Source organism: Panthera pardus, unplaced genomic scaffold (genome assembly GCF_024362965.1).
Source record: "Panthera pardus isolate Hobbes unplaced genomic scaffold, ASM2436296v1 HiC_scaffold_25, whole genome shotgun sequence".
NCBI lineage: Eukaryota > Metazoa > Chordata > Mammalia > Carnivora > Felidae > Panthera > Panthera pardus.
The window spans coordinates 22,877,892-22,902,532 of NW_026526821.1; the positions used below are offsets into that span (position 1 = coordinate 22,877,892).

Sequence of the window (24,641 nt, forward strand, 5' to 3'; positions counted from 1 at the left end):
CGCATCGGGCTCTGTGCTGACAGCTCAGAGCCTGGAGCCTGTTTCGGATTCTGTGTCTCCCTCTCTCTGACCCTCCCCCGTTCATGCTCTGTCTCTCTCTGTCTCAAAAATAAATAAATGTTAAAAAAAAAAAAAATTAAAAAAAAAAAAAGAATGAAATCTTGCCATTTGCAACTATGTGGATGGAACTAGAGGGTATTATGCTAAGCAAAATTAGTCAGTCAGAGAAAGACAAACATCATATGACTTCGCTCATATGAGGACTTTAAGACACAGAACAGATGAACACAAGGGAAGGGAAGCAAAAGTAATATAAAAACAGGGAGGGGGACAAAACATAAGAGACTCTTAAATATGGAGAACAAACAGAGGGTTACTGGAGGGATTGTGGGAGGGGGGGATGGCTAAATGGGTAAGGGGCATTAAGGAATCTACTCCTGAAATCATTGTTGCACCATATGCTAATTTAGATGTGAATTTAAAAAATTAAGGAAAAAAAAATTAAAATTTAAAAAAATTTTTAAAAAGAAAAAAAACATTAAAAATTTTTTTTTAAATAAGTAAAAGCACAGCAATGAAAGAAAAATAAATAGGACCAGGTCAGAATTAAAAACTATTGTGTATCAAATGATACTATCAAGAAAATGAAAAGACAGCTTACCGAATGGGAGAAAATATTTGCAAATCACATATTTAATAAGTGCCTATTATTCAAAAATTATATAAAGAACTCTTGCAACTCAACAAGAAAAAGACTGCCCAATTAACAAATGGGCAAAGGAACTGAATAGATTTTTCTCCAAAGAAGATACCCAAATGATGATCAATAAGAACATGAAAAGATGCTCAACATCATTACAGAAATGCAAATCAAAATGACAATGAGCTACTACTTTATACCTACTAGAATGGCTATTTTTTTAAGAGATGAAAACTAACAAGTGTTAGCAAGGATGTGGAGAAATTGGAACCTCCGTGCATTGGTGGTGGGAATGTAAATTGGTGCAGCCACTGTGGAAATCAGTATGGCGGTTCCTCAGCAAGCTGTAAACATAGGTCACCCAGCAATCCCACTCCTAAGTATATACCTGAGAGAACTGCAGACTGACTGAAACAGATACTTGCTTGCCAGTGTTCACTGTAGCACTATTCTCAGTAGCTGAAAGGGGGAACTAACCCCAAGTGTCCATCAACAGTTAAGTGGAAAAACAAAATGTGGTATTTATACACAGTGGAAATCTTACTCAGCTTTAAAAGGGTTCTGATATATGCTACAACATGGATGAACTTTGAAAACATGCCAAACACAAAAGGACAAATACTGCAACATCCCACTTATATGAAATATCTCAAATAGGCACATTCATAGAGAAATCAGATTAGAGGTTACCAGGGGCTGCGGGGAGCCCAATGGGTAGTTATTGCTTAATGGGTTCAGAATTTCTGTTTGGGGTGGTGAGAAAGTTCTGGGAATAAACACTGATGATGTGCGACATTGTGAATGTAAGTAATGACACTGAATTGTACACTTAAAAGTGGTTAAAGCCATCTAGGTGGTTCAGTTGGTTAAGCGTCCGACTCTTGATTTTGGCTCAGGTCATGATCTCAAGGTTGGTGAGTTCAAGCCCCATGTTGGGCTTTGTGCTGACAGCACAGAGTCTGCTTGGGATTCTCCTTCTCCCTCACTCTCTCTCAAAAATAAATAAATAAACATTTTAAGAAGTGGTTAAAATGGCAAACTTTTTGTTATGTATATTTTACCATAATAAAAAAATGACAAATATGATCCAACCATTCCACTCCTACATCTATCTATACACAGAAGACTTGAACACAGCATTATTCGTGATGGCTTTTACCTTTCTGTTAGAGTCTTTACATCCTGATGCTTAAATAATTATTTCTTCATCTGTGATGTTACTATCATATATTACTAACATGCCAGCACATAACCTCCTACTCCTACATCAGTTCCTCACTTTTAAATAGAAATAACCAAGACGACTGGATGTTCCAGGAAACATCAAAACAAAAAGACAAATACAAAGACGGAACCTAAAGGACAGAGCACAGGGTCCCAGGAAAACTTACATTTATATATGTAGGTCTCGCAGGGGCAGGAGACACTCTATGCATAAAAAAAGGACAAAATATCATGAAAAAGAACAGTAGAATGACCTGTTGTATGGATGGCCACAGTAAACATGTGACGGACGGAGTTTGGAGATCAAGTCAGGAAAATGTCCCCATCTCCATACAGTTCTCAAACAAAAATATACAAATAGCCACAAGGCATATTCAAAGATGCTGGACAATATTGGCCATCGTGGAGATGCAAATTAAAACCATAATGACATACTACTTCACGCTCACGAGGATGGCTAGATTCAAAAAGACCAGTAGTTGCAGGGTGCCTGGATGGCTCAGTCGGTCAAGTGTCTGACTCTTGGTTTCGTCTCAGTTCCTGATCTTGCAGTTTGCAAGCTCAAGCCCTGCATCAGGCTGACAGTGCAGAGCCTGCCTGGGATTCTCTCTCTCCTGTCTCTCTGCCCCTCCCTGCTTGTGCTCTCTCTCAATAAATAAACTTAAAAAAAAGAAAAAAAAAGACCAATAATTGCAAGTGTTGGTGAGGATATGGATAAATTAGAATCCTCATATACCATTGGTGGGAATGTTAAGTGGTGCAGCCACTGTGGAAAATCATTTGGCACGTTCCTCAGAAAGTTAAACACGGAGTTTCCATATGATCTAGCAATTCTACTCCTGGGCATATATCTAAAAGAAATGAACATACTTCCACACAAAAACTTAGACACGGTGTTGACAGCAACATTACTGATACTAGCCAAAGTGTGGAAAAAACCCAAATGTCCATCAACAGATGAAATGTATAAAAAATGAAGTATACCCATAAAATGGACTATTATTCAGCAATAAGGAATGAAGTGCTGATACTGCTACAACTTGAGTGAACCTTAAAAATGTTATACAAAACATAAGCCAGACACAAAAGACCAGATACTGTATGATTCCGTTTATAAAAGTGTCCAGAATGGGCAAATCCACCGAGACAGAATTGTGGTTGCTAAGAGCTGAGAAAGTGGCAGGAACCAAGAGTGACTACTAATAGTTACAGTGTTTCTTTTTGGAGTGACGAAAATGTTCTGAAATTAATAGTGATGGTCGTACAACACTGAGTGTACTAACTGCCATTGAACTGTACACTTTGAAAGGGTGTTACTGCCTAGGTGGCTCAGTCGGTTAAACGTCTAACTCTTGATTGTGGCTCAGGTCATGATCCCAGGGTTGTGGGGTCAAGCCCCATGTTGGGATCTGTGATCATGAAGCCTCCTTGGGATTCTCTCTCTGTGCCCTTCTCCCGCTCATGTGTGTGCACACGCACTCTCTCTTGCTCTCTCAAAAAATAAAAAATAAAAGGGTGAATGGGTGAATTTCATGGCATGCAAATTATTTATCAATACAGATGTTATAGCATGGAAAAGAAAAAAAGAAAGAGCCTTACAGAAAGATAACCAAAAGATATGAGGAAGAAAAGATCAGAGACTGAGGCTCAATCCAGCAGGTCCAACGTCTAAGTGACACAAATTTTGGAGAAAATAGAGCAAATGAAAGCAAGGAAATTATTTTTAAGAATTAATGCAAGGCTGTTGCTCAGAAACAAAAGACCTGCATCTCCATATAGAAAGGGGCTATCAACTATGGGCACAGTACATTCCTGTACAAAGTCCCATTCCACAGCACAGCACTGAGAAATTTCACAAGAGAGGTCAAGCAAAGAGCCTAACAGCTTCCATAGTAAAAACACACAAAGGACTGAAAATTAGAATGCATCAAACTTTTCAGCACAAGTAACAGAAGCTAAACACAATATAGCCTTAAAGATCCTGAGAGAAAATTGTTTCAACTTCATTTTTATACGTACATATGTTATATATACAAACATATACATATACATTACATATATAATTCATTATTTTCAACTTTATACTCAGCCAAACCGTGTGAGGTCTGAATAAAGACATGCAGTTGCCAAAAATTTATCTCGAACTAAAGGTGTGTTCCAGCAAAATGAGGGATTATGCCAAGAAAGCAGAAGGCCACGTGGTCTGGAAAGCAGGGTGTCCCCCATGGGACAGCGGCCAAGGGCAGTCCCAGGTGATGAAAAGGGAAGTTTCTGGACAGCAGTGAGGCAGCAGGCCCACAGAGTAACCTAGCCAGATCAGAACAGAGGACAGACGTGCACCAGGAAAAATATGAAATCATGAGATTATCTGATATGTCTGCATATCTGAAAAATAATACTGATGAAGGCTGGCAGATCTGGTGGAGTGTGTAAAACATTACAAATAAGAACTTAGAAAATGAAGCGTATAAAAAAGATGGGGCAATCATTTATGCTAGGAAAAATAAAGTGTGTAAGAAAAGGAAATTAAACCATAATATAGTATTAGGCTCTGCAGTGAACAATAATATTTACATGCTTACAGTAAACAAATACACTGGTGGTTACTTAAGCCAAAACTGTGATGTAAGACATGCAGGGTGGGGCACAGGAGGCAGAGGTGATACAGCTAACTACTCACCTCTTATAAGCAGGAAATCAATACATGACGATGACTGATTTGAGAAGAATTAAGAGGTAATCACATTTAAAAGAAAAAAAAGCAATAGGAAGGCAAATACCAGGATGTACAGCTACCGACAGCTGCAAGCAGAGAAGTCTGAGGTCGGGCAGTGGGCTGGATGGTTCCTATTAGAAGTATTTCAGTGCACTCTCTGGTCCTTGGCTCCATTCTGATTTGTTAAATACTCTTACTGTGCAAAGTTATTAAGTACACAGCTCACAACAGTTGCCTGTGCAGCAGCAGGTGTGACATTAAACCTGGGAACTGGCCTAAAGGTCTATGGATACAGACCCATCCAAGGGTACCCTCCTCAGGCTCCACGCCATCAGGTGTCAGTGGGATGCTGACTTCATCCTTTCTGGATACTCTGGAGACCTGTCTTTCCTGCATGTTCTGTAGAGGGGCTCTCTTGGAGGATGAGCTTGGACTGAACCAAGTCAGGGCAGAGTGTAGCTGCTGGGGCCACGGCCTGGAGCTTCCCAGGGGCCACCTCTCTCCTGCTAACAACCACCTGTGAATCTAGGCTCCCTACATATTTTTAGCTCTTTCCGGAACTCATTTCCTAGAGGGATTTTTGGAAAGAGGCATGGATAGAGAGAAACAGAAGTAGAGAAGTAGATGGCTTCTATTTCACCCATTCACAGTTCCTCACACCCTGCTGAGGCCCATGGTTAGATCCTTGGTGCCTGGCATACAGTAGGCACTCAATAAGGAGCTGTTTAAGACATAAGCATGGTACCAACTTTCTGTTTCCCACACGTCTTCGGGCCCTTTACATGCACTGCCACCTTCAATCCTCACAAATAGCCCCAGAGAAGGCAGGAGTAGCTCTACATTACATAGAAGAAACGGAGGGTTCGGAGGCACTTGACTAAGGTCACTTCACTAGGAAGGGAAGGGCTGGGATTCAAGCCCACAGCCTGTACACCCTTCCTTGAGAAAGCTCAGCTTAGGTAGATAGACAGAAGGGAGGAAAGAATGGAAATAAGAGGAGAGCTCACAGCTGACTCAAGAAGAGAAACTGAGGCCTTTCCCACTTGGAGGCTCCGAGGCTGGAGAACGAGCTGTGCACCTTTCTCTCCAGCCCGGGGCCCATCCCTGCAGCACTCACCTTCTTCAGAGAGGTTGTTCTCTTTGGTCTCCTTGTCCATCTGGCAGCACCAGCCCTCCAGCCGCTCTGTTTCTGCCTGAAGTAGTTTCAAGAACCAGTAGCCGTCCCGGCGGCACGCCCCTGGCTGTGCTGGCTCTGCCGGGGAGCTGGAGGAGGTCTCGAGCCAGGGGTCAGGCGGGGGGCAGCGAGGATGCCTCTAGGGCAGGGTCGCTGTTGTCTCCATAGGAGAGGTTGCGCTTGATCTGGGCAATCTTGGGGACCTGCCGAGGGCCGGCATCGATGCTGATGGAGTTGGGGTGTGGGGTACAGTCCGGGAGGCTCCTCTCAGATGACTTACAGCTTGAGTCGTTGGCATCCTGGGTATCTGAGTCGGTGTCCCGTCGGGAGGACATGCTGTGAGAGGGGGCGCTGCTTCTGGGGGGGGGACAGGGGGGTGGAGTGGGGTGGGGACAGGAAGGGGTGAGAGTCACCAAGAGGGCCAGAGACCAGAGGCCACCCCGACCCGGACACACGGGAGACAGAGAAACGGATGCATCGTCTGCTCACCATGCGCCTGAAGCGGGTCCCACAGCCCCTGCCTCATTCTCTGCTCAGCCCTTGCCCCACCCGCGCCCACACGCGCACACACACACATGGACAAGGTCATAAGGTTGCCTGTTTACTGCAGTGGGGGCCAGAAGACCACCAACATTGGGGTGCTGGGCCGTGTCTCTGCCGGCTGCGGCCCCCCGTGGGCCAATTGATCTCACAGAGCAAGCGCTCATGGGCCCGCCCGCCTGCCTGCCCAGCCTCCAATGCCTGGGCCACTGCCCAAACCCCAAACCCAGCTTGGTTATCAGAAATCCAGCAAGGAGAAGTGGGTTAGGGAGAGCAGGAGAGGTGAGAGCAGAGGGAAGGGGAGGAGAGGGAGAGGCAGCCACCGCCTCTATGCGACTTACCGCCAGTCGTCCTCTACCTGAACCCCGATGGACTGGAATTTGGTAGCGGGACTGGGCTCCTCTTTTGGCACTGGCTGAATGCAGTCAACCTTATTGAAGGACAACAACAGCAACGGCACGGAGACAAAGACAAAAATAAAAAACAAACACCACACTTGCTGCTGAAATTCACATTAGTGGGACGACGCAGAAGGACAGACAGACACGAGGCATGCGGACACTGCACGTGGGCCCGAGGCTGGACCCAGTTAAGCCGGGCACTGCTCATTCGCGCGGAGCGGGCAGGTGGGTGGGCGGGAGGTGGGATGGGGTGGAGATGACTGGCTTTCCCTACTCTGAGGAGGGTGCCATCACATCGATTGCTTTGGGTCCGTTGTCCTCCGAGAGGTGGGAACCGTTCCTTCTAGTCCTCTCCTTTACACGCATCAAAGAGAAGAAAAAAAAGAAGGACGACGAAAGAGAAAGAAAACACACACACACACACACAAAGCCACAGCCGTTATCTGGTGTAGTCGAAGCTGGGGGCTGTCTTGAGGCAAAGATCACTCCCCAACCCTGCAGCTGAAGGGCAGGCTGGAGGTGCCTGTACTAGGGCCAAACCTTGGACATCGGTTCTGGATTTGAAAACTGCCCCAAGGCAATAGCCAATAAGGTCCCAGGACGCTACAGGATGCAGTCCCTGGGCCTCGATGGCTGAGGTTACTTTCAGCAGTGGGTGGGCCTGGGGAGCAGCAGAAAGGGCCAGGGACAGGGCCAAGTGCAAAGCTAGTGCTTTTTCTCCACTCCTGTGAAGTGGAAGGAAACACGGCAGCAGTGATACCCCAAATCTGCCTTTCTTCTTTGGGACAAAGCTGCATGGACGTGGAGCAGCCAGGCCGGCCCTTCCATCATTGCTCATGGATGAGGGAGAATCCACACTTGACCCAGGGCTTGAGGTACCAAGGGATGGGATAAGGGTTGTCAGGGTATCCTTGGAAATTGGGGACTCCCAATCTCTTGGCTTCACAGAAGTGGCAGAGGGTTGGGCGCCAGGCTCCTCCTCGCCACGGGGATGCAACTGCATTTCTCCTTCAGCAGGCGCCAGCTCAGGGAGTACAGCATCACCAATCTCAAAGAGCTGTGACAAGAGCTTGGAACAGGTGGGGGTGAAACCAGGGAAGGGGAAGGCCCAAGAGCTAGGATGTTCATCCCCAGGTAAATTTCTGGATGAAAGGAACCAACAGTGAGACTAAGACCTTCTGAAAAGACTGGAGTATCTGGTTTGGCCAGGGAGAGGATGGGGCTGCCCAAAGACCCTGCGTGGTTAAGACCAAGAGACTAGGCTACTTTCTATGTCCCTTAGAATCCCTCCTGGAGCAGCTGCACAGGGCAGGGACTTGAACCCCTTATGAAGGAGCCCAGAAAACATTAATCTCCCGGACAACTCTGTTCCTGTACATGTGGGGAAACTGAAGCCCAGGCAAGTGCAAGAAACTGGCTAATGAGTTTTTCTCTGGTTGGAACCCATTCAGTCTCCCTTGTGTCCCAAGTTCTTTTGGCATTCTAGCCCTCTGCCATCCACTCAGCCACATCCAGTTATCAGAGGCAGCTGGGGAAATGGGAGAGCCCTTCCAGCCCTAAGCCACAATGCACACCACCCTGACCTCCTTGAGGGCTCCACCTTTCCCAAGCTCAATGCTCACTGTAGCCACTTTCCTTCTTCTGTGCCCTGAGCGTGTTCCACTTTAGTCTGGAGGCTCAGTCAGGGCAGGTAGAGTCCTTGCACTCTGGACTGAGAACAACTCTTGAATCTGCAAAGCAGGGCTCAAGTTTCCCCAGCTCAGCCGACAAGACAGATTACTGTGGTCTGATGTGTACAGGAGGTGCTGTGAAGCAGTAGAGGGGAGCTGGTACACCCTGTCCTGCTGTGGGTGGACAGGGAGTTTGGCTTCCAGGAGGGTCTGCTGGCTTTGGCCACTTGGTCCTGGGGAAATATCTGCCTGGATCCTTTCCTATGGAGGGAGACCTCAGGACCAGCATCACACTTCTCAACTTGACGTGGGCCTGGTGCCTCAAACCACCTACCTGTCCCCCAGGCCCGAGAAGGCTCTGGGTAAAGTTCCCCTCAAGCAACCCCCATGGCTCAAGGGCCCTGGGTCCTGGGCCCCAGGCCCATCGACGTCTAGGCTCCATGCTGCTCCCGCTGCCAAGCGGGGCTGCGGCCTCCGCACCCGAGCTGACCTTGGATTAGAGAACTGTTAGGCCAGTCCCACCTCCCACGCGTTGGCTGGCAGGGCAAAGGGTGGAGTGGACAGACAGACAGACAGGTGAACAGTGGACAGGAGATGGCTGGCTGAGTGTAACTACATTGACTGGGATGACCCACTGGAGAAACAGGGACACATGCCCACGGCTACAGATTGCAACATGTGGGCAAACGTAAGGAAGGCATGGCTATGGGTGGAATTTGGTTCGGCCACTTGGAGCCAACCCTCCAAAAGAGACAAACCACTTTGCCCAGGAGACCTAGTGGGCCTCCACCAGATGTAATTACACGCAGGCAGGTGCACAGGGTGGGCTGAGGACATAAGAGTGTGAAAGGGACCCCTACTTGTATTCCTATAGATGACAGTTTCCTTTTGGGGATGGCCTCGGGGTGGGATTCAGAGCTGGTCAGCGTCCCTTGTTCACTCTTCAGAGCTGCATGTTTTGGGGGTGGCTCCGGGGCCTCAGGGGCTGGGATGACTCCACCCCGTGTCACACTGGGCGGTCGGGTACTGCTGTCCAGGCTGTCTGACGAGTTGCTGAGGCCCGACTGGCTTGTCACCTCACTCTTGTGGTCCTGGCTGTCCAAGTAGGTGTCCTGGGCAGACTCGGTGCTGCTCTGGACTGTGACAGAGATGAAGGGTTTTGACGTGGTACGTGGAGGGACCGGTGGTGGGGTCTTCTTATAAGCCACTAGACATGATGAACCTGCAGATAGAAGAGAGGAGGGCAAGGAGAAGGTAAGGTCCCAAACCTTTGGAACCCCTTTCAAGTCTGAGGCCCCACCTGACCTGGCCCTAGCTCTGGCCTTGGCTATTCCCTCAGGAAGGATTTGTGGAGCAGGAGAATGGGGGTCTGACACAGCAGTGACCAAGACAGACAGACATAGGCCCTGCCCACTCTTCTACTAGTCCAAGGCCAGGTCTAGCTGGGAATGCCAACATGGACCAATGACATCCTCCACCTCATAGTCACACACAAAGATATTATCCAGCTGGAGCATGGACTAGATGATAAAGTTCATGGTGCCACAGCCTGTGAAAGAGCCTGACCCAGTGGCAGGGGATGCGGTGACAGTGATACAGAGGTCAGGAGTGCTGAAGAATGTTAACCTTGCTCCCTCCTCAAGCTCACAGACAGACCTACTGTTCCCGCTGGTCTTTTCCTTTTTTACCTTCCCTTTGCTTGGATGCCCCCTTTCTATCTGGTCAAAGACCAATACATCCTTTAGGATCCAGCTAACCCTGCTCCCATCTTGCTATTCCCACCATCCCCTCATTATGTGAAAACCCCATATACCAGTCTGCCTCCCTCAAGAGTCCACCATACCTGGTCCAATTCCCCGTTCTCCACCGTGATTCAGGGAACCAGGCCCTACCATGGTGGGGGCTGGGGTCATCTCTGAATCCCATTCCAGCCTGGCCTGGGACTGGCCCACAGTAAAGGCCCACAGCTGGCTTCTTACATGCTCAACTTTTTGTCTGAAACAGAAGGTGCTGTTGAAACAGCAGTAGCTACTTGCTGTGAGGGGCTGGGTCAGATCCTGGGGCTTTTCTCAGCATCTTAACTCTAAATGCTGTTTCCCCCATGAGGACTAAAACAAACTGGGACTGGGAGTGGGAGTCAGATGAGTGACTTTGAGCTCTGCTTTCAAGGTGCTACTGTTCATGGTGATGGCCCAACAGAGACCCACAAAACCAGGCCCAGTGCCACAGGGGCCGTGAGCAAGGCACAGCAGAATCTATCCATCTGCCACTATGAGATGTCACTACACAACCATATCAGAATGGCTAAATTAAAAAACAGTGACAACACTAAGTGCTGGTGAGGATGTGGGGAAACTGAATTACTCATATGTTGCTGGTGGGAATGTGAAATGGTACCACCACCCTGGAAAATGGTTTGGTAGTTTCTTTTCTTTTCTAAAAGACTGTATTTTTAAGTAATCTCTACATCCAATGTGGGGCTTGAACTCACAAATTCTTGATCACAAAGATCATGAATCTGCTCCCCCTGGCAGTTTCCTTTAAAACTAAATATGCAATTATTCTACAAACCAGGAGTTGCACTCTTGGGCATTTATTTATCCCATAGAAATGGTAACATGTTCACAAGAAAAAAACTTATACATGAGTGTTCATGACAGCTTTATTTGTCATAGCCCAAAACTAGAAACAACCTAGATGCCCCTCAGTGACTGGTTAAACAGTCTGTGGTACATCCAGACTGTGGAATACCCCTGATCGGTAAAAAAGAACCAGCTACTGATATAAGCAACAACTTGGACAAATCTCAAGTGAATTATACCAAGTGAAAAAAGCAATCTCAAAAAGCTACATACTGTATGGTTCTATTTGCAAAACATTCTTGAAATGACCTGATTATAAAGATGTGGAGATTAGTGGCAGGTAGGGAGATGCAGGTCAGAGGGTGATGTAGAGGCAGGGAGGGACATGGTTGTGGCTATAAAAGGGTGACAAGAAGGATCCTCTGTGTGCCAAGAATTAGAACAGGAGGTGGACCGTGAACTTGCACACGACGAAGCTGCTGAGCACTAAACACAAAGCAAGTAAAGGGAAAATGGTGAAGTCAGTAAGGTTGGCTGGATGGTATCTATGTCAGTATTCTGATATTGTGATATACTATGCAATATTCTGATATATTATGATATTATATTAATTTTGCAATACTTTACCATTGAGGGAAACTGGGTAAAGAGTAGATAGGATCCCTCTGTATTATTTATTACAACTGTATGTAAATTACAATTACTTAAATATAAAAATTTAATTTAAAAAGCCCTTCCATCTGTCAGTTCATCTGACAGACTTGTGTTAGGCCAGGCCCTATACAGACTCCAGGAAAGCTAGGAGCCTCATCAGCAGAGAAACAGCCATGAAATGAGTGAACAGTAACAGATGCCACAGCAGAAGAGCCCAGGAGCTGGGAGCCATGCCTCACGCCTGAGTCTGGAGGTGACAAAGGGCTCTGGGAGCTCAGAACCAGGAGCACTCAATTCCTACTCTGTTCAGAATTTCCCAGTCCTGCTGAGGCGTTGAGAAAACCTGGGGATCCCACCAGACACACCCAGTCTCTGCCTACCCCACCTGAGAAATGTGGCACATGGGCAGAAGAACATGGGCAGCAGAGCAAGCAGGGGGCGGCGCTTTGGTCAACAGGCACATGACCCTCTCTTGTACTGCCAGAGAAGGAAAAGGCCTGCTCAAGCAAGATGGGCTCCTGTGTTCAGCTGGCTGTGCACACAGGCTCACAGCCTCAAGGTGGGTCATTTACTGAGCTGTGCTCAGTTTTATGGCTTTGTAATTTAAACCTCACAGTGACTCTGTAAAGTGGGGATATGATTATGCCCACTCTATAGTAGGGGCATGTGAGGTTCAGGGTCAGATAACACCCAGAGTTGCTAACAGTAAGTGGCAACCACATCTGTTTGGTTGCACAGCCTACCTCATTCTGCTACCCAGTCTTCAGGCCCCTCTCTGCCAGGCTGGGGCTGCAGGTGTCTAGGGCCTTCACTGATCACTGTGCCCCACAGTATCCTGCTAGACCCTGGAGCCTGTCTGCAGGGGGATGCCCAATTTGAGATCTGACTGCTGGGGGAAGAAGGGCTAGACTGAAGGCAGAAGCCTGGCTTCTAGGCCCTGGCAATTCCTCACAAAAGTGCCTGCCTCACTCTGGACTTTTCAGTACTCTCATCTGTTCAGTGGGTGGGGAGGAGTTCTAAATAGCACACCATATTCACACAGCCCTTGACAAACTCAAACCATTTTCCCATTTGTTCTCCTACTCAAGGATAGGTGCGGAACCTCCCATCATTGAATGAAGAAGAGATTCCTGCTCTGAATCCCTTCTCTCTACTACCTGAAATCCTACCATTTGAGTCATTCCATTCACTTGATGATAAGAAGCCAGAAACCAGAGGGCAGCAAGGAACCAGACAAGCCTGAGTTCAGATCCCAGCTCTGTCATATACTAATTTGATGGCCACAGGGAGGGATTACATAGGCTACGTCACAGAGGGTAAGGCTCAGCCCAGGGCTGGCATGGCTACTAGTTTGTGGTACACAGTGAGCCAGGCCTAGGGTGGGGGTTGTGAGCCAAAATGGTACTATCCCCAGGTCACTGGTCGGAGAGGCTGGGCTGGTTCTCTATACAACCCTGGGGAAAGTTTTCCTGCAAGAGCCGGACATTAAGAGCAGCTCGTTGAAGCCAATGGCCAACAGTGCCCAGCAGACCCAGAACCGTAGGTTCTAAGTCTGACAAAGGCTGTGTGACCCCAGTCAGGGTCCTTGTCCCCATCTGTGGGGTGGAGTTCCCACTGGCCTGGAGGAGTTAGTGCGTGCAGGGATCTGTGTGGAAGAGGCACCCCCACCAGGAGACAGTGAGGTGCCCACAATCAGGAGTTTGGACAGAGGACTGACCCTCCAGCCTCCTGCTCAGGGTTGTCTAGGTCCAGAGTCCTGCTGACACGTACTCAGAGGCCTGAGCCCTGGCTGAGACAGCCACTCATTAGAGGGAAAGTGAACTAGCGAGAGGCCGGGCCAGGTGTGATAAGAGGAAAGGTGAACTTATCTTGGATTTTTTTTTTGTCTCCTGGGCACAAGTCACAGCCAGATAAGTAATGTGACTCACAGGGAGGATTTCAGGTTGTCAGGGGCTCCCCGGGTGACAGGCATCCCTCAGCTCTGTGCACAGTCTTTCCCCAGGGCAGGGGGATGGGACCCAACTGTACGGAACAGCTCTCATTTCACAAGTGGGAAATGCCATGAAATACAGGCCAACAACTGCCCCTGCCCCTTCTAGCAACACCGTCACCGCCCTTCTTCCCACCTTGGGGCTCTTGCACATGCTGCTCCTTCTACCTGGAAAGCTTCCACTCCTCACATTTCAAATGTCACTTCTTCAGAGAGGCCTCCTCTGACTTTCCTCTGCTTTCAGATGGGCCAGCATCTCCATTCGAGCATCTGTCACATCTGTCATCAGCTCATTTAGGCATTTACTTGTTGATGGTTACAGGCTTGGGACTGGGGGGAACTCTGTCTGTCTTGGCATATTGGGTCATATCTCAGGCCCAGGGCAACACCTTAAGCTTTATAGAAAGCTCTCGATAATATTTGTTGAATGAGAAAATGAACCTCATCATTGTTACAAAAACCCTTCAGCTGCCCCAAATCAAGATTACTTAGCCTTAGAGAAGGCTCCCTTATAGGCTCCCAACACTGGAGTATGCAAGGTTCTTGTCTCCTCCCAAATTTGGAGCCCTTTCTAAAGCCTACTCCCAACCACCCATCTCTGTAGCTTCATCTCCTGTCCCCCCACCCCCTAGGATGGCCCCTCCAGCTTCAGAGAGCCACATGTACCCATTTCCAAACACACCACACTCCGCATGCACCCAAGCCTTTGCACATGCGCTCATTCTACCAGAATCCCTTTCCAGGTCCTTCAGCCAGTCCCTCCATCCAACGCTCTTGCTGGCCCAGGCGGTCTGCCCCCCTCCTCTCTCTGTGGGTCAGCTGGAGCACTCAGGGCTGTGGCCATGCCCCTGATGGAGAGTGTGTCCCACGCGTGTTACTAGCCCAGACGGTGCACAGTCATCATTTGCCAGTTAAATTTTAGAGGTGGGGCAAGTGCCCCAGAGACCCAAGATGTGGGACCTGGCCAGCATTGCCTCTTCCAAGATGTGACTGCGGCCCTCCCTGGCCCTGGGAGATATTCCACATGCCACAGTTTATAATAACATAGCACACAGGTCCAACTTTTTCATCCACTCACTCTGGAAAACTTTTCAGCCCAAGAAGCTAGAGAGTGAACATCCCCTGAGTGTGACCATCTCCTCCAGCTGGTCCTTACACACATTTTCAAAGACCCCGAGTGAAATACCTGCTGAGCCACAGCAATGTGTGCACACTGAGCCACTGCCCCCGGGGGCCACGTGCTTCCCTGCCCCCAGCTTGGCCATGCCAATCCCTCAAGCTCAGGCTTAGACAGGAGCCAGTTGTGCAATGCCTCCTCCGTGCAGCCTGCCCCCGGCCCCAGACATCCAGCCCAGCCTCCTGCCCCACAGCACACAAGTCCTTGTTTCTTCTAAGAAGAAGCTCCCTTTGTCTCATTTCTGCCTTCTGCTTCAAGATTTTATCCAGCAAACTCTTATCAGGTCAGAATGAATTTATTTCTACATTGTGTTTTTTAACATCAAGATGTAATAAGATGGCCAAATAGAGCTTCAAACAGTGGAATGGCTGTGACTCCCATCTCCCAAGAGTTATAGATGCAGCAACCCCAGGAAGTTAGCCCCACTGCAAGTGCCTTGGAGGCCTGGCACAACCCTTGTGTTGCAGGCAACCAGGGGTTCAAGCTTGGCAGGGGAGCTGAAGAAGAGGCCTAGACTCCTGAAGAGGAGTGGATGTGGGGGGCCACAGATAGTATGAGAGCTATGGCAGCAGGCTTCACAGAAGAGGCAGTGGGGCCCTCTTAAGCCCCACGTGAGCGGACAGAGCTGGCCTTGGAGCCAGAGCCGCCTCAACTCCCTTTGCTGGCTCTGCCAGGCTTAGGAAAGGGCTCGTCAAAGGAAGGGCTGAGGGCCTAGAAGATCCCATTCCCTCTCTCACCGAAAAGCAACCTGTGAAACCACACAGCTAAATCAGGCCACTCATTTTGTGTGCTATGGTAAAAAACAGAACTCAAAGCTCTCACTTACCAGCCTCAAATTCCTCCCTTCTTCCCTGTTTCTTCCCCAGAAGCCGGGGAAGTTGGAAGGGAATTCTGAGCAGCTGGGTCAGGATCAGGGACAGACTGCCCTCTCAGAGCCACTTTCCTGTTGACAACCCGTGTGACCCCCACTCTCCCACTGTGTCAGTCTGGAAGCCACCTCCCTCACTGTGCCCCAAGAGTCAGCAATGTCAAACTTTAATTTCAAACTTCAGTAAGAAGGCCTGGCAGCACCTCTTACCCCCAAAATCCTCCTGGGACCCCCCCCCCCACCACTCCCCACAACCAGGTGCTTCCTAACTGCCTTTCTTATCTGTTCCTCTCCCCATGACCTAGAGCCAGCCTCCCCTGGACCACCCACACCGCTCCTCCCTGGTCCCCCAACCTCCTGTCCTGCCTTTCCAGTACCTCCTCCACCCTGGCGGGCCATTTGAGAAGTCCAGCCACATCATTACTTGGTTTGAAACCTTTCCATGGTGCCAAGTCCCAGTGAGTGGACTTGGAACAAACCCTTCAGTGGGGGCATTCAAGGCCTCTGGAATCTACACCTGTTTCAAATCCCAAAACCCATAGGAGCCAAGAGGACACAAAGGCGGTACACTGGGGAAGACAAAGCCACATAGCTCAGGGAGCCCTGGCCCTGCCTTGGAGTCTTGTCCAGAAACCAGGATGCACTCCTGTGGGTAATGGTTCCAATACTAAAAGCAGACCTACACTGAGCACTGACTAAGCCTGGCCTGAGCAAACTCTTCACATATAGTCAATCCTCCTGTAACTATGAATTCACCTCCTTGATAAAATTTATTTGTAACCCCAAAATCAATAGTCACAGGGGGTTTGTGGTCACTCTCAGACACGCACAGAGGAAAAGTTGAGTCACCCAATGCACAAGGTTCCCGGCTAAGGTTGAACAGGTGACTCTCTCTGCCTTCTTGTTTCGGCTCTCACACTGTAAACAAGTGTCCATTTCCTGGTCCATTTAGTGCTATGTTTTTCCATTTTTGTACTTTTTATTGGTGATTCTCTATTTAAAATGCCCCCAAGTATAGTGCTGAAGTGCTATCTAGCATTCCTGAGTGCAAGAAGGCTGTGATATGCCTATGGAGAAAACGCGTGGCAGATAAGCCTTGTTCAGGTGTGAGTTATAGTGCTATTGGCCAATTCAGTGTTAATAAATCATCAGTACATTAAATAAGGTATCTTTAAACAGACACACACAAAACAATATACGTACTGATTAGTTGGTGAAAATGTGCAGGGCCTCTATTTCCCATAGGAGCAATGGTTCAGTATTCACTAATTCAGTGTTTGTCAGATTTTATGAATACAACCACTATGAATGAGAATGGATGGTACCTTAGCCAACTGAAGCCTCAAAATGGGTACACGTGAGGTAGCTCTGTCATTGCCCATTTTACAGGTGAGGCTCAGAGAGGCGAAATGACTTGCCTTATCTCACCTCCCAGCTAGGCAGAGCTGGGGCTGGGGCTTAAACTCAGGCTGCCTGAAGGTTGACTACTACCCTATGCCCCCCACCCACTGCACTAACTGGGTAAGGGTCATGTGTAGGAGCAGCCTTGGGCACATCAGTTATTTTACCCAGAAAATGGGATGCAATATCCAGTATGCCCTGAATAGGAGTCAAACAGATGAGAGATAGGAAGCTCTGTAATCATAACTGGGGCCCTGCAACTACTGTTACCAATGTTTCTGGATTAAGGAGAGAATGATCACCTCCTGGGGAAACAAGCTGGGGGCCTGTCAGGAAGACATTAAGATTGACTGATTGGATCTAGAAGGATGGACCATAGTCACCGAGTGGCAAGGAAATGCCTTCACATCAAGGCATCCTCTGTGAGCAAAGGAGTAGGACAGCCTCCAAGGCATGTGAAGACCGACGTGGGCAGGGCACAGCTTGGTAAAGTAGAATTCAGGTAATGTAACTGGTAAAGGGAAGACAGGGACCAAGGCAAGGAGGCTGAAGAGAGGGCTGTCTCCTCTCAGACAGGGTCCTCTGCTTCCTGGGGCCGCTTGGACAATAGGAACAGTGGCATCTTCCTCCTACCCACAGCAGCCCTCATAAAGTCCCCCCAAAACTGGACTATGGTTGGAGGGTTTCACAGCACCAGACCTGAAAGCAGCCAGAAGGGCGTATCACCTCCTATCTCAATAGCCCAGTGCACCAGGCAGCTCCATGTGCACTGCCAAGGCCATCTCAAGCTGAGAGCCTCCAGAATGAATCTGAATCCTTTCCTCCTCCACAGTGGCCTTGCTCTCTGACAGAGAGGACCTCAGGCACTCGATTACACTCCAAAAGCCTTGGAATGCCCCCCTTACCACCCACCTCCATCTGCAAGGCCTTGCCCCTCCCCTACAAAAACACATTTTGTAGAGACTGGCTTCCCTCTATCCCCCCGGCTTGGTCTAGGCTTCCATCTTCTGCCCTCTGGTCTCCCTGCTTTGTCAGTGGTTCAGCACACCCACAGCCCCTCTCCCAACAGCAGCAGCCTGAGGAATTTTTTTAAAGTACAAATTGGATTACTTCCTTCCCTTTCTAAAGCCTTCAAAGGCTCCCCACTCCATGAAGAATAGAAGGCACACTCCTCACGTTGGCCTACAATAACTGGCCCCTGCCACCCCCATCTCTAGCCTCAGTTCCTAGACTTTCCCCTTGCTCATTCTACTCCTGCTGCACTAGCCTCTTTGCTCTTCCTCAGACACTCCAGGCACATGCCCACCTGAGGGCCCTTGAACCTGCTGTTTCTGGCCTGAAATGATCCCCACCTCATCTTTGCATGTCTACCCCTTCCCATTTGATCTGAGGACCTCTCTGACCACCCTGTCTAAAGCTTTCAGCTTTGAGAACCCCATTTGTTTTCATTCAAGTGTTAACCAACTTACTGATTTACTTGTTTTTTGTCTCTCTCCTACCAGAAAGAGCTCCTGACTAACATAGGTTCTTAAGGGCAGAGACCCTAAATATCTTGTATAATTACAATGCTTTCCCAGCACCAGGCCAGTACATGTCTGGGTTCTAGAAATATGTACTGAATAAATGAACAAATCCCTATTTGACAGTTGGGCACACTGAGGCTCAAGGAAGAATGATTTACTCCTGATTCTGAGTTGGAATCTAATGCCCAGGACCAGGGCCTTGGGCTTTTAGGTGAGCCCCGCCACACCCACCCCGCCCCCACCCCCCACCCTCCCCCACTACAGGAACACAGTCTGTTGTGAAGTAAAGCCTTGAGTAAGTCTGCTTGAAGTTGGGCAATGAGGCCGTGGTAATAAGAGCTCAATATACCCTAAGGAATGGGTATCAGAAATTGAAAATAACCATTCCTAAAAGCTGGCAGAGAAAGAAAGCAAGCAGCACTTCCAGCAACATTTTCCAGTGAGGGCGTATTACAAGTACATATTTAAAAGAATCATTACTGAATGAGTCCTGGCCAGGTGCTACTTTGTTCCAGACATAGGCCTGGGAGGGGAGATAATTATCACTGACGTTTTATAGAGGAGGGAATAGGCTTCTTACTTTGAAGAATGGCAGTGCAGAAAAGCTCTGCTCTGTGAGGCCAAGGTACCAGGTTCTAGACTCAACACTGGATGTGGTGGGCATCGGACCTGAACCTTTACGGGCCTTGGTTTCCCCAGCTGTCAACTAAGTGGATTGACCTAGAATGGGGGTCACAAGTTCAAATGTCTATAGGAGATTGGTTATCTAACTCCTCTGGTCCACAGCTGCTTGTGGAGACCTGGGTGAGAGAAGTCAGAAATCTGGACTTAAAAGATAATAATAATAAAACCTTCAAATGTTGAAGTGGAGTTAGTTTATTCAAAGTTTTAAAAAACACAGTACAGTACCTGCCTGCCACCTAGTGTAGCCGGTGGCACACGTGACTATGTGGACTTTGTGACTGCTGGAGCAGCTGTCCTCAGACCTTGCTTTTTCTGGAGCTCTAGCCCCTCTCCCCCAGCTCTCAGGAAGGCTGTCTGTGAGGGCCTCCCCCTTGGAAAGGAAGGAGGCCCTTGGGAACCTTGAAATTAAGGCAGCCAGGAGGTACTTGTGCTGGCATCTCCAGTCTGGCTCGGTGAAAACAGAGAAAGCCCCTTCTGGTGGGCAGACCGGGTCTGGTTCCAGGCTCTTGGCACCAGGGCACAGGTGGTGGGTGAGCCCTGCCCGGAGTACAGATGGCCAACCCCCTTCATGGGCCTGGAGTGGCTGCCTGGGAGGGACCTGCTTGGTGGCAACTCCCCTCCCTCTACCACCGGAGACAGCTGCTCCTCAGAAGCACTGTTTGCACCCCAGCTAAGGTCAAGGGTGTGAGAGGGTTCTGTCCTGACATGTCCAGGCCTGAGGGGCTGGAGGAAGGGTTAAGGGGCTAGAGGCAGTCCAGTGCCGTCCAGATGGACCCAGAGTTCAGGTCAGCTGGGTCTCTGGGCCGGAAGACCTCATGTGCTCCGGGGCATCTCTCCTGGCTGAGGGTGGCCGTGAGCTGGCCCAGCATGAGGCACTTTAACTTCTCAGCTCATCACCTCACCAGGCCTACCATTCCCGTTTCAAAGAGGAAAAAAGGGAAGCTCAGAAGAAGTGAGCAGCGCAAGGTCACATGGCCAGTGAGTGGGAAAGCCAGGATCTGTGCTCAGCCTTTTTGATTCCAGAGCCAGTGCTCGTGGCTACAACTTCACCACACAGCCCAGGGCTGGAGTTCGGCGCCACCTAGCAGGGCCTGGCTGAGATCCTGGCCAGGCCAATTCCCCAGTCAGGACCTAGACAGGCTCCCATTTCCTGGATCCTCAAGCGGGGTGTGACGATTTCCTGAGTGGGCTAGAAGGTGGCAGCCTCTGGCTCTGCTAGCCATGGGGGGCAGAGGCCTGGCGCACCCTGGACCAGAACCCCCAGCACATGGAAGGAGAAGGTACACCCCAACCCCTGCCTGTGACCACTGCTGCCAGCGGCCCCCTTCCTCAGGCCCTTCTCCAGATGTGTGGTCCCAGATGCTCTGGCCCTCTCACCACAGATACCAGAAACCTTCACATGGGCTTCCCAGTCACCTAGGACTTCCCCAGCTTGGCTCCTACAGTTTCAAAGTGAAGCTCAGAGAGGTGAGGCCGCCTTTCCCAGATCACACAGCCGGTCAAAGGGGTGCTGGGATTAGAAATGAGGATGTGGAGCCTCCAAACTCCAACATCCTAGGAGATAGTAATGCCAGTAATTTTCAAACCAGGCTCTGAGGGCCCACAAGGGGGAACTGAGGAAGGCTTTTGGACTTTCATCCCACCCTAGGTTCCTCAGAGCAGCTCCCGTTTTCCTTTTTTTGTTCTCCATCTGGAATTCCCACACAGTATCTGGAGACCCACCCCACTACTGCAACCTCCTCACAGTACAAACAAGGAAACTGAGGATCAGAAAGGCACATGTGCTGAGCATCAAGTGGTAGAGCAGGGACCCCCTGTCCGGGGCTCTAAGTGTGGATGTGTTCCCTCTTCTCCCCAGACTGAGAAAGGAAGATGCCTTCACATTCCCAGCCTGGAGACCACCCGCTCCAGGCATTCAGGGAGGCAGCCACCTGTGTGGAGCCCTATACCTCCTTCAGCCTCTGACCAGGGGACCCCAAATGGCATGCCGTTTCCAAAATCCATTTCCACCATTACTGCAACAGTATCCAGTGAGCAACCTGTCGGGCAACATTCACTCTTTGCCATTCTTTTTTTTTTTTTTAAGATTTTAAAAAAGCTCTATACCTGGCATGGGGCTGAAACTTAAAGTCACACGCTCCACTGACTGAGCCAGTCAGGCGCCCCACCCCTTGTCCATGCTGTGTTGGAATCTGCCACAAACATCATCTTGTCGTCTTACTTATCCTCCGAGACCTGCCTGCAGAGTCAGCTCTGCCAACAGCTATGCTCAGAGGCTCCTGCCCTACCCCCCAGGACACCTATGACCACCACCCCTGGGAGTCTGAGCTTTAAAGAGATGCCAGTTTCCAAGCTGCAGTTATTGAATCATGACTTTCCTGTTGTATCTCAAAGTTATAACTGTTGGTAGAGGGTGCTGCTGAGTAGATGATATTCAGAGTTACAGGGCTGCTGTTGCCCCACTTCAGTGTAAAAACCTGATGTAACAGCCTCTTGTCTGGCCTGGTGGGGAGTGGGGAGCCAGGGTGGAGAATCCAAGGTTTGGCTTTTCAAATACGGTCTCTAGCATGTGAAACTCACTGTTGCCTTTCCAAGGTCTCAGGGGCCCAGTCTGGGAAGTACTACTTAGAAAATGCCTTAAAAAAAAAAACCAAACACCCTCACTTCTGGAGGGCTGACGTCAAACCCTGGTGATGGGTCACAGAAGCCTGGCTTTTTACAGGCTGTCACAGGCCCCCGTGTCCTGTGTGTAGAGCCAGACACTGCTGCTCTGCGCACCTGGATTGTTGGCCTCTTTCATCATTCTGAATGACCAAGAGGATCCCAGAATAGAAAAAAGGTGTTAACAGGCTCATTCACTGTGACAGGTGGCATATCAGGTGACAGAATCAGAGCCAGGAACCCTGGGCAGCTGAGAGATGGGATGAAACAGTACAGAACTGAATGGGGAAAACCTTGAGTTCAGGTCAGGTCAGCACTGGCAATGTTGCCTGCCCTGGTGCCAGAGACCTAAGAAGGGAGAGGGCCTAGTCCTCAGAGCTTATATTAAGATTTTGATCCCAAGTTAGACACTTACGTAAGAAATCAGCACATGTGGAAAAATGCCTTAGCGACTCCAGCTGACCACAGACACGGTGTGAGGCTGCACTAACAGAGAAAGGACCAGGGCGGGGTGCAGCCCCACTGAACTCCGGATAACATTGTGGGTAATGTTGGCAATTCTGGACAAGGGGCACTGACCAAATGGAACCCGATGAGAAAAAGGCAACCTGTGTGCGGAGAATTCCCACTGTGACAAATCCATCCTGTTATGACAAATGGTTATTTTACAGCAGGGAAGCCACACATTGGGTCCCGGGCAGTAGGATCCAGGATGAGTAAGTCCTTGTCCTGAAGAAACTCGCACTAAAATGCCGAGGTGGCAAAGAAATGCCTCCTGGGCGTAGCCACATGGAACACTGCCACATGGAGCACTGCGTGAGAAAGCCAGGGACTGACTGAACAAGAGTGCTGTGACTGATTAGTGATGTCTGTCAAAGATATGCCACAAGTGGGGTATGATACACGTGCACCATGAGTCATGTCTAGTTCAACGTGAGGGAGAGCTGGGAGAGACTGGGATAGTGGTCTGGAAAAGAAAGCCAATTCAGAAAAGTGTGGCTACGATCTCCAAATATCTAGAAGACTGTCACACATATATGTGCTCCAGGTTATCACACTACAAGCAGAGTGGAGACAGGAAGGTGAGGTTGTTGAGGGGAAACATGTCGCATTATAAGGAGGCACTTTCTAAAGGGCAGAGCTGCCCAGGAGGGTTCAGCTAGGCTACACACAGGCATGATGGCTGCTGGGAGAAGACACAAGCCCTCGTGGGTGTGACCTTTCAGATTCCATCCAAGCCTGAGATATTTGTCCTCTCTTTGCCCTCCTATTTCACACCCAGTTCTGGATGTGACATCAGACAGCATTTGTGTGTGTGTGTGTGTGTGTGTGACATTCATACCTCAAACTTTTTTTGTTTTGTTTTGTTTTTTGCATCCAGAGAATCGTTATCAATAAGCAAAAAAGACACAGGAGAATGTTCATTCAGCCTAGCTACAAGGGAAATGATGTGAGGACTAACACCAGGGCCTTGGCACAGATGGGGCTTAAAACGCCTTCCTCTGGGAAAACTAGCAGCACAGAGGCCCTACCTGAGATGATAAACCCATCCTCAGGAAAGGAGATTGGCCCACACTTGCCACCCCTCCCCCGCGACATATCTGCTTCTGAGCTACGAGAGCAGCTGTGCACTAGGAGTCTGAGCGTGTGAGCGCTGGCTCTGCACTCACTCACCGCACCACTTAGGCTCCTGGGCCTCAGTTTCTCTCATCCATAAAATGTCAACAACACGGACTTGCCCTGCCCACTGCCCTGGGATGGCTGTGAGGGGGTCTGGAGTAGATAGGTGGGAAAGGGCTTGATGGAGTCCCACATAGCTGTTGCCCAATCCCAGCCCCACCAAGGCACTCCTCAGGCCAAGGGCTGGGGCAGGAAGATTCAGTGCCCTGAGGACCCACAGCCGTCCACCCTCTCCATGCCACACCTGCATCACCATCTGATAGTTTTGGGTGGTGACCACTCTCTCTGCACCCTCTTTAAGCCAACACAGGTCACAGCTTAATTATTCAGCTTCCGGGCCTTTGCACTGGCTGCTCCCTGCCTGCAACACCCTACCTCCTCCCTCGTTCTGCCTCCTCCTCCAGATCTCAGCTCCAGCATTACTCCCTCCAAGAAGCCTTCCCTGACGGGCTCCAGCTCCATCCTGGCTCCCTTGCTGGGTCAACGTCCCATGTTTAGATGTGCTACTGGCCCTCGCCACCACACTGTTTTATAGGCCTGTTTGCTTTTCTGCTTCTCCCTTTAGACCCTGAGCCCCCTGAAGGCAGTGACTATGTGGTTTCCATCCCTGTAACCTCAACTTCAGCCCAGAAAAGGTGCCCAGGCAAATGTCTGCTGACACTTAGGAGGTAGGACCCTGCTTCTGACTTTACCCCAAAACTACTACAGACCTTCAGGGCCTTCCCCCTGGAAGAAGACTGTGAGGACACAGCAAGTAGAGAAAAATCTGTAAGAAGTGACTTGGCAAGCAGGAGACAGAGGCGCTGGGACAAGTCGTGACTACGGCGTGACTACAAGTCCTCCTCACGCCCCCACAGCCCTCCCTACTCGATTTTTCTCCCAACCACCTCTGAAGGCACAATATGGTAACATTTGGGAAGATCTCTTTGAAAGAACACCTACCCAAGTGAAGGTCACCCACCCTGCCCACAGAACCCTGCCCCCACAATGGCAGTG

General features: G+C 49.5%; 1 protein-coding gene across 1 annotated transcript in view; it reads right to left on the minus strand.

Annotated features, from left to right (window-relative positions):
* DLGAP4 (DLG associated protein 4) overlaps positions 1 to 24,641 on the minus strand; it is a 198,111-nt gene that overhangs the window by 23,982 nt on the left and 149,488 nt on the right. Inside the window, 4 exon segments of the mRNA XM_019458589.2 lie at positions 5,758 to 5,938; positions 5,940 to 6,171; positions 6,696 to 6,784; positions 9,286 to 9,647. Coding sequence (XP_019314134.1) covers positions 5,758 to 5,938; positions 5,940 to 6,171; positions 6,696 to 6,784; positions 9,286 to 9,647 — 864 coding nt within the window.